The 10,863-nt window shown below is 44.2% G+C and overlaps 1 protein-coding gene across 1 annotated transcript in view; it reads right to left on the bottom strand.

Moving 5' to 3' along the window:
- LOC115156780 (glutamate dehydrogenase, mitochondrial) overlaps positions 1-9,770 on the bottom strand; it is a 26,515-nt gene extending 16,745 nt beyond the window's left edge. The window contains exon 1 of the mRNA XM_029704462.1: positions 9,177-9,770. Coding sequence (XP_029560322.1) covers positions 9,177-9,564 — 388 coding nt within the window. The 5' untranslated portion in view covers positions 9,565-9,770. The remainder of the gene's footprint in view (positions 1-9,176) is intronic.
- Positions 9,771-10,863: the final 1,093 nt, after the last annotated feature.

Raw genomic sequence — 10,863 nt, 5'->3', positions numbered from 1 at the left:
TCTCTACCCCACTAGTACACTGACTGTAACAGCCTTTACCCTGTAGTCTCTACCCCACTAGTACACTGGCTGTAACAGCCTTTACACCATCTAGCCTAACCATCAGTCGTCTGTGTCCCAAGGAACTGTTTTCCACTGAGCTAACCCTAACCCAAGTCATTAGCTAGGGGAACTAACAAGTCTTCAGGTCACAGGCAAGGTCATACTAACCAGCTCTGTTACATAGTCTACGCTGACAGGACGGCAATACGGCTGGATCACACAGAACGGAGGGTATGGAAACCATGAGAAGTGTAGCTGTAGTCAGAGAAGAGGGGAATGGAAACCATGAGAAGTGTAGCTGTAGTCAGAGAAGAGAAGAATGGAAACCATGAGAAGTGTAGCTGTAGTCAGAGAAGAGAAGAATGGAAACCATGAGAAGTGTAGCTGTAGTCAGAGAAGAGAAGAATGGAAACCATGAGAAGTGTAGCTGTAGTCAGAGAAGAGGGGAATGGAAACCATGAGAAGTGTAGCTGTAGTCAGAGAAGAGGGGAATGGAAACCATGAGAAGTGTAGCTGTAGTCAGAGAAGAGAAGAATGGAAACCATGAGAAGTGTAGCTGTAGTCAGAGAAGAGAAGAATGGAAACCATGAGAAGTGTAGCTGTAGTCAGAGAAGAGAAGAATGGAAACCATGAGAAGTGTAGCTGTAGTCAGAGAAGAGAAGAATGGAAACCATGAGAAGTGTAGCTGTAGTCAGAGAAGAGGGGAATGGAAACCATGAGAAGTGTAGCTGTAGTCAGAGAAGAGGGGAATGGAAACCATGAGAATTGTAGCTGTAGTCAGAGAAGAGAAGAATGGAAACCATGAGAAGTGTAGCTGTAGTCAGAGAAGAGGGGAATGGAAACCATGAGAAGTGTAGCTGTAGTCAGAGAAGAGAAGAATGGAAACCATGAGAAGTGTAGCTGTAGTCAGAGAAGAGGGGAATGGAAAGTGTGAGAAGTGTAGCTGTAGTCAGAGAAGAGGGGAATGGAAACCATGAGAAGTGTAGCTGTAGTCAGAGAAGAGAAGAATGGAAACCATGAGAAGTGTAGCTGTAGTCAGAGAAGAGAAGAATGGAAACCATGAGAAGTGTAGCTGTAGTCAGAGAAGAGAAGAATGGAAACCATGAGAAGTGTAGCTGTAGTCAGAGAAGAGAAGAATGGAAACCATGAGAAGTGTAGCTGTAGTCAGAGAAGAGGGGAATGGAAACCATGAGAAGTGTAGCTGTAGTCAGAGAAGAGGGGAATGGAAACCATGAGAAGTGTAGCTGTAGTCAGAGAAGAGAAGAATGGAAACCATGAGAAGTGTAGCTGTAGTCAGAGAAGAGGGGAATGGAAACCATGAGAAGTGTAGCTGTAGTCAGAGAAGAGAAGAATGGAAACCATGAGAAGTGTAGCTGTAGTCAGAGAAGAGAAGAATGGAAACCATGAGAAGTGTAGCTGTAGTCAGAGAAGAGAAGAATGGAAACCATGAGAGGTGTAGCTGTAGTCAGAGAAGAGGGGAATGGAAACCATGAGAAGTGTAGCTGTAGTCAGAGAAGAGAAGAATGGAAACCATGAGAAGTGTAGCTGTAGTCAGAGAAGAGGGGAATGGAAACCATGAGAAGTGTAGCTGTAGTCAGAGAAGAGGGGAATGGAAACCATGAGAAGTGTAGCTGTAGTCAGAGAAGAGGGGAATGGAAACCATGAGAAGTGTAGCTGTAGTCAGAGAAGAGAAGAATGGAAACCATGAGAAGTGTAGCTGTAGTCAGAGAAGAGGGGAATGGAAAGTGTGACTAAGCTGCAGAAAGTGAAGAGGGATTTGATCACTTCTCTAAAACAGGTTTGAGGGAAGCATCTGCTCTGGTGGCGTGTGACGACCTCTGACCTCCCCATGATGATGCGTTTGCCATCATTAAACATCTATACGCCACACTAATCAGAAAGTCTATTCAAATGTTACTTGTCACACGCGCTGAATACAACAGGTGTAGACCTTACAGTGAAATGCTTACTTACAAGCCCTTTACCAACAGTGCAGTTTTAAGAAAATACAACAACAAAAAAGTAAGAGACAAGAATAAGAAATAATTCAAGAGCAGCAGTAAATAACAATAGCGGGGCTATATACATTAACACACAACCAATGTCCCCTCCAGTGTTCAAATATACTCTCTGTCAGTCTGTCAGAACGTGCACATGATTCAGCTTGCCTGGCACAATGGATGGGTGGTGACTTTGCACTTTAAGGCCAATTGGTTCAACAAGAGAAAACTCACTGGATGAGCTAAATCAAGTGAACACTCCTCCCTCCTCCTGTCAAAACGCTGACGAATAGGAACGCTTAGTGAACGCTCCTCCCTCCTCCTGTCAAAACGCTGACGAATAGGAACGCTTAGTGAACGCTCCTCCCTCCTCCTGTCAAAACGCTGACGAATAGGAACGCTTAGTGAACGCTCCTCCCTCCTCCTGTCAAAACGCTGACGAATAGGAACGCTTAGTGAACGCTCCTCCCTCCTCCTGTCAAAACGCTGACGAATAGGAACGCTTAGTGAACACTCCTCCCGCCTCCTGTCAAAACGCTGACGAATAGGAACGCTTAGTGAACGCTCCTCCCTCCTCCTGTCAAAACGCTGACGAATAGGAACGCTTAGTGAACACTCCTCCCTCCTGTCAAAACGCTGACAAATAGGAACGCTTAGAGAACGCTCCTCCCGCCTCCTGTCAAAACGCTGACGAATAGGAACGCTTAGTGAACACTCCTCCCTCCTCCTGTCAAAACGCTGACGAATAGGAACGCTTAGTGAACACTCCTCCCGCCTCCTGTCAAAACGCTGACGAATAGGAACGCTTAGTGAACACTCCTCCCTCCTCCTGTCAAAACGCTGACGAATAGGAACGCTTAGTGAACACTCCTCCCGCCTCCTGTCAAAACGCTGACGAATAGGAACGCTTAGTGAACGCTCCTCCCTCCTCCTGTCAAAACGCTGACGAATAGGAACGCTTAGTGAACACTCCTCCCTCCTCCTGTCAAAACGCTGACGAATAGGAACGCTTAGTGAACACTCCTCCCTCCTCCTGTCAAAACGCTGACGAATAGGAACGCTTAGAGAACGCTCCTCCCGCCTCCTGTCAAAACGCTGACGAATAGGAACGCTTAGTGAACACTCCTCCCTCCTCCTGTCAAAACGCTGACGAATAGGAACGCTTAGAGAACGCTCCTCCCGCCTCCTGTCAAAACGCTGACGAATAGGAACGCTTAGTGAACACTCCTCCCTCCTCCTGTCAAAACGCTGACGAATAGGAACGCTTAGTGAACACTCCTCCCTCCTGTCAAAACGCTGACAAATAGGAACGCTTAGAGAACGCTCCTCCCGCCTCCTGTCAAAACGCTGACGAATAGGAACGCTTAGTGAACACTCCTCCCTCCTCCTGTCAAAACGCTGACGAATAGGAACGCTTAGTGAACACTCCTCCCTCCTCCTGTCAAAACGCTGACGAATAGGAACGCTCAGAGAACGCTCCTCCCGCCTCCTGTCAAAACGCTGACGAATAGGAACGCTTAGTGAACACTCCTCCCTCCTCCTGTCAAAACGCTGACGAATAGGAACGCTTAGTGAACACTCCTCCCGCCTCCTGTCAAAACGCTGACGAATAGGAATGCTTGGGTACATTACCACCCCTTTCCCTACTCCACTCCTCAATCAACTGTTCCTCCCTCTCTCGCTCCCCCCTCACGGGAAATATGTCACATCCTAATCCTCACAAATCACCCACAATGCAGAGCTGAACAAGTCTTGAACCTTGACTTGATCCCTGAACTACCCCCCTCCCCCCCTCCTAAAACAGACACACCCTGCAGGCCTGGCCCTACCACACCTGGTGTCTGTACAAATGCAGCATTATCTCACACACACACACGTATTAGCAAATCATTGGTGACAGCCAACTGTCTACTTGTACCTACACATGGACAACAACAGTCAGTAACAACGTCTGTATCTAGCTGCTAGTTACTGGGAGTGTGTGTTGATCAGATACACAGCTACAGAAAGACTAACACCAACATAGAGTGTCTTGATAGGGCGTTGGGCCACCACAAGCCACCAGAACAGCTTCAATGAAATGTGGCAGAGATTATACGTGTCTGGAACTCTATTAGAAGGATGCGAGACAATTCTTCCACAAGTAATTTCAGAATTTGTTGATGGTGGTGGAAAACACTGTCTCAGATGTGACACAGACAGACAGACAGACAGACAGACAGACAGACAGACAGACAGACAGACAGACAGACAGACAGACAGACAGACAGACAGACAGACAGACAGACAGACAGCTTCTAGCCTGGTAGCCATTATAATAAAATAATGAGCAACTGGGCTTTTTTTATACATGACCCTAAGCATGATGGGATGTTAATTGCTTAATTAACTCAGGAACCACACCTGTGTGGAATCACCTGCTTACAATATACTTTGTATCCCTCATTCACTCAAGTGTTTCTTTTAGTTTGGCCGTTACCTTAGCAACGTGCATGCCCTGCCCACCTGAGGATCTGTCTATTTCCTGTGTTTGAGGGGTGTAAATCCACTTGTCACTTAAATATCGCTGGCTTGATTGCTTTCCTTTTAGTACTGTGACCCTTTTCTACTCTTGCTTGTGCCTGTTGTTTTTCCCCCGTTAACGTTACGACCGGGGAAATGTTTGTAATGGCCTGTCAAACACACCCCGGTAATGGCTGAAACGAGCTGGAATACACTGTCTTTCTGTTGCATCTATAAGGACGTTAAAGCTTCGTCAGGGATTTAAACGCATCGTCTCCACACATCACAAGATCATTTTATTTTGATGGGCGTTCCTTTTTGGTGGAATTTAAAAAAAGGAACAGTCAGATTCTAGATATAATGTCTGATCTCTCAAACAATGTAAAGCCTGTTGATTTTTTATCTGAGGGTATCCTGATATTGACACACTTGTTGAATTATGCAACAGAACGTGACAACAACGATAATTGATAAGGCAGGCTAGTGCAGGTAGGTATAGCCAGAACAGGTTTCTGGTGGCCGCAGCGCTGTTGCACCGTTTAATGTTCATTTATTAATAGATAAAAATACACCAAGTGTATTTATGCAAATTCAGCACGTATGAGTGCATTCGAAGAATTGTTTTTGTTGTTTAAATTTTACAATAAATGTAATCCCTGAATTCCATTCATTATTTGTTCGTGCCAGTAAAATGTTTTATGTGACATAATTCAGTCAATATCTGATGGGTTTTAAAAAACTGATCAGGGGCTATGCTACTAGCATAGCGGGGTTGTACTGTCACCCTGAAGGTATTTTACGGTCATCAGACATCGTCGGACTGAAATATGAGGTAAAACGGTCATTCAGATGGTATCAGCGACATGAACATAACATAGCAGGTTACCAAGTAGAGCTTCGTAGTTACGTTTTGATGTATGGGTTGTCATGGATCGAACCAGATTCCCCATTTCCATGACGAGTGCTAGCTTGCTGGTTGTGTGGGAGTGGCTGATGTCCTTCCCTTATGGCACTGAGCTGGGAGAGAGGCAGTGCTGAGCAGAATTGGCTGTATGGTTTTATTCTTTCAACTAAAAACTAAAAAGAAGTCTGTGGCTATAGCCCTACATTCATTAGAAACATAGCTAAATACCAGTTCATTGAAAATGTGTCCCATCCATATTTTTGTGCAGCTGGCAGGCAGCTCACTGACTCCGTCTCATCTGAGCCTAGGCTAATTATTTGCTGGAAACAGTGGCGTTTATCCACCCATCACCAGAGCAACTCATCAACACCCAAAATAACATTCCAATGTAAGCCAACCTCCGCTTACTTCTGAGGTAGGCCTACAGCTATGTTATTAGACTAGTAGCCTTCTGTCTTACAGTTCAGATGTAGCCCTTTCATGTAGGTAATTACCAAAAGTGCCCTCTTTGGCCTCTTGGGTCGAATGTTATTAATATTTTATTAACCCATTCATAAAAATAAAAATTAAACTGACGAAAATCCGCTGTTTCTATGTCAAACGGTTTGTTATATTTCCATCTTCTGTGATAAAGTGTAATATAAAGTGTAATATTGGGATGCAATCTCAAAATGTAATACATTTAAACTCTATATCTGACATGGTATAGGTGTCTTCTTTCTTTAAACCCATAACCATGTGTGTGAGGTGTAGACTTTTGTATCAGAGTAGATTTGTTTACGGGGTACCAATAATCACTCTGTGGTACCCCGATTTAACCCACTGCAGTATTCATAGGAAATGTGTGTCAGTGTGAGGCTGTGTGTGTCCATGTTATGTGTGAGGCTGTGTGAGATGTGTGAGGCTATGTGTGAGGCTATGTGTGTGTGTGTGTGTGTGTGTGTGTGCACACACAGGTGGCACAGGATTGGGCGTATGATTTGTAACTCTAGGCCTACTAAATATAACATAAGTGTGATATATACAGTACCAGTCAAAAGTTTTAGAACACCTACTCATTCAAGGGTTTCTTTATTTTTACTATATTGTAGAATAATAGTGAAGACGTCAAAACGATGAAATAATACATACGGAATCATGTAGTAACCAAAAAAAAGTGTTAAACAAATCAAAATATATTTAACATTTGAGATTCTTCAAAGTAGCCACCCTTTGCCTTTTTTTTGTACCATTATTTTACCAGGTAAGTTGACTGAGAACACATTCTCATTTACAGCAACGACCTGGGGAATAGTTTCAGGGGAGAGGAGGGGGATGAATGAGCCAATTGTAAGCTGGGGATGATTAGGTGGCCGTGATGGTATGAGGGCCAGATTGGGAATTTAGCCAGGATACCGGGGTTAACACCTCTACTCTTACAATAAGTGCAATGGGATCTCTTAATGACCTCAGAGAGTCAGGAAACCCGTTTAACATTCCATCCAAAAGACGGCACCCTGCCCTGGGATATTTTTTAGACCAGAGGAAAGAGTGCCTCCTACTGGCCCTCCAACACCACTTCCAGCAACATCTGGTCTCCCATCCAGGGACTGACCAGGACCAACCCTGCTTGGCCTCAGAAGCAAGGCAGCAGTGGGATGCAGGGTGGTATGCTGCTGGTAACATCTTAATGACAACTTTTCACAATGTTGGCATTCTCTCAACCAGCTTCATCAGGTAGTCACCTGGAATGCATTGAAATTAACAAGTGTGCCTTGTTAAAAGTTAATTTGTGGAATTTCTTTCCTTGTTAATGGATTTGAGCCAATCAGTTGTGTTGTGATAAGATAGGGGTGGTATACAGAAGATAGCACTATTTGGTAAAAGACCAAGTCCATATTATGGCAAGAACAGCTCAAATAAGCAAAGAGAAATGACAGTCCATCTTTACTTTAAGACATGAAGGTCAGTCAATACGGAAGACGTCAAAAACGTCAAGTTTCTTCGGGTGCAGTCGCAAAAACCATCAAGCTCTATAATGAAACTGGCTCTCATGAGGACCGCCACAGGAAAGGAAGACCCAGAGTTACCTCTGCTGCAGAGGATAAGTTCATTAGAGTTAACTGCACCTCAGATTGCAGCCCAAATAAATGCTTCACAGAGTTCAAGTAACAGACACATCTCAACATCAACTGTTCAGAGACTGCGTGAACCAGGCCTTCATTGCTGCAAAGAAACCACCACTAAAGGACACCAATAAGAAGAAGAGACTTGCTTTGGCCAAGAAACACGAGCAATGGACATTAGACCGGTGGAAATCTGTCCTTTGGTATGATGAGTCTTTGTGAGATGCAAAGTAGGTGAACGGATGATCTCCGCATGTGTGGTTCCCACCGTGAAGCATGGAGGAGGAGGTGTGATGGTGCATTGCTGGTGACACTGTCAGTGATTTATTTAGAATTCAAGGCAAACTTAACGAGCATGGCTACCACAGCATTCTGCAGCAATACGCCATCCAGGCTGTGTAAGGGCTATTTTACCAAGAAGGAGAGTGATGGAGTGCTGCATCAGATGACCTGGCCTCCATAGTCACCCAACCTCACCCAATTGAGATGGTTTGGGTTGAGTTGGACCGCAGAGTGAAGGAAAAGCAGCCAACAAGTTCTCAGCATATGTGGGAAAGACTATTGGAAAAGCATTCCAGGTGTGAGTGTGTACAATATGACCACTTTACTTTAAATGAACTTGCTGTATTTTTTCCCCCTGCTGTACAGACGAATTAGCATATTAAGTATCTCATTTGCATAAAGCAATATAAAAGTTATTCTAATTTCATAAATTATTATAGACTCTTAGTCCTGCATGACTATTTGTTAATAACATGACCACCCTAGTTTACATTATTGGGCTTAAAGTACTGAAATTATGTATTATGCCTAATTTGCGTATTAAATGGTTAATTTGCATAATACAGCATTTTAATGTAATGTTTTTATTTTGTTTGAGTCATCTCTGTGAACCTTGAAAATGTCAAAACAATTTGACCATCCTATCTTGAGCTATTTAGAGTTATTGGACAAAAGTAAGTAAACATTTCACTGTAAGGTTTACACCTGTTGTATTCGGCACATGTGGCAAATCAAATTTGGTGTAGAATTTAGGAATCCGGACAGTCGTTTGGTGCCTTATTGACAACATTATAGTAACATTGACCTGTCCGCGACCTTTTCTGATCACTTGACAAGAAGATATTTCAGCAATATTTATTCTCCTCATGAAATAAAGCGTTGTGTTCCTGACAAGCCGCTCTATAATTTGGAATGGAAAGTATAACCGCATAATCCTTTTTTACATTTTAGTCATTTAGCAGACGCTCTTATCCAGAGCGACTTACAGTAGTGAATACATACATTTCATTTTCATTTCATGCTATTTTTTTTTGTGCTGGCCCCCCGTGGGAATCGAACCCACAACCCTGGCGTTGCACACACCATGCCCTACCAACTGAGCCACAGGGAAGGCCCAGTTTCATGTTGTCCCCTAACACCCTACTTATGTAGCTAGGAGATGCAGCTAGCTATCTATACAGTAACTAGCTAACGTTAGCTAAACAGAGTCAGTGCAGCTGTTCTCTCAGCTGAGTAATGCGATCGTCAAATTAGCTACCAGGCTAGCTAGTTCATTTAGCAACCGCACAACCACTCGAAGGACAGTTGAGAAGCAGGAAGCGGCGCTTGGCAGTATCTTACCCCCCTTGCAGGGCGTCCTGTGCTGGCTGTGCTGGGCGCGGTAGCCCTCCACGACCTCCCACTCTCCGTTGTCCCTCTTGATGGGGAAAGAGACGCTGAGGACGTGGTTGCAGGGCTTGATGATGCGGAGAATCCCCTTCACTCGTTTCATCTTCTGTTCGGGGGTCTCCTTGCTCTTCAGGTCCTCAACAAGCTTGTCCTGAACGATGGCGGCTCCGCGGTCGAAGAAACCCTCCACCATGCGAAAGAAGTTGGGGTCGTCGGGCTGTTCACTATACTGTCGGACCCGCATCAGAGCGGCGGATGCTGGGAGAGCAGAGTCCACGCAGCCCGAGGCCAGGGCACTGCCCGCCCCGCGGGATAACAGCTCCCCGAAGTACCGGTACATTATTGGTCTAGTTGACTAACCGTTTAACGGGGGAAAAACAACAGCGACGGGGGATAGCTATCTATCTATCTATCTATCTATTTATTAACCAGTGAGAGGGATGACTGAACGGCACAGCAGCACACCTTCACTGTGTCCCCTCTTCCGACTGAATGGCCGTTAGAAGTGCGCGCCCGTTCGCTTTAAGTCTGCGCTGACCACCTCGGCTAGGACGCCTCCCGGACCAGGATGCACGCGGAAGAGGAGGGCGCAGTTCTATGAGGAGGTTCATTTCGGGGCGCGCGTCCGCAAGAGCCAGAAAACAAAGCGCGATCCCGTGTGTGTCTCTCTCTGAATGCAGTTGTAGGTGGCCTATGTCAAATGTTTATTGTGCAAGTGCGATATATAGCCTACATATTCACAGATAAATCCAGCTTCTGAATCTTCTAATGAGACAATTGTGGAGTTATTCTGATGGGATCCTGAGCATTTAATTTTGTGGTATTCTATGTCCCTATGCCTGCACACAAACATGTCCACTGTAAACAAATATTTTAATGAGAAAGTAAGACCAAAGAATGTAGGCCTACACACAAAATAATGTGGGTTCCTCAATGGTTCTTTGGTAAGGGTGATGGTTCTATGTGGAACCATACTTCCCCCAAGAACCCTTTGAGTCCTTCAATGGTTCTTTTGAATTGAATTTGAATTGAATTGAATTTGTCAATTTGAATTGAATTTGTCAATAAACATAGTAAGAAAACCTATGGATTTTTTATATAATATGGTTGTTCAACCAGAATTGAAAACCCTGTATGGTTCTACAAAGAACCTATGAGATTGAGAACGGTTATTTATAGAACCATTCTCCATAAAGGTTCTATAAAGAACCATGAAAAAGTGTTCCATATAGCACCAAAAAGGGTTTAAAAAAGGGTTTATTTCCTCTTTGACACGCTGTGGTTACAAGCCAAACAACCCTTATTTGGCACTATATAGAACCTTTTGTTTTAGTGTGTTTGACTGTGAAACATGCAGAAGGTCGTAATGGTTATTCCATCAAAGTTAACCCTATATAATGAAAGACAAGATCCTATCGTCAATGCACCTGTCTGTTACAGATTGCTCTCTCGTTCGCTGTCAAATCACGTAGTGAGAACATCTTTTAGAACAGATCAGATGTATACTTAAGAAAAGAATAACAGATAAGGTCCATTGAAGGGATGCGCCCTGTCTTTCATCGAAAAGACTAATTGCACATCATTCAGTATTAGCTGATGTCTTCATCAGTCTCTGGTGTATAAGTAGAAGCATGACAGG

This window comes from Salmo trutta, chromosome 2 (genome assembly GCF_901001165.1).
Source record: "Salmo trutta chromosome 2, fSalTru1.1, whole genome shotgun sequence".
Taxonomy (NCBI): Eukaryota; Metazoa; Chordata; class Actinopteri; order Salmoniformes; family Salmonidae; genus Salmo; species Salmo trutta.
Note: the sequence above shows the minus strand (reverse complement) of the source record. Positions and strands in the feature narration are given on the sequence as shown.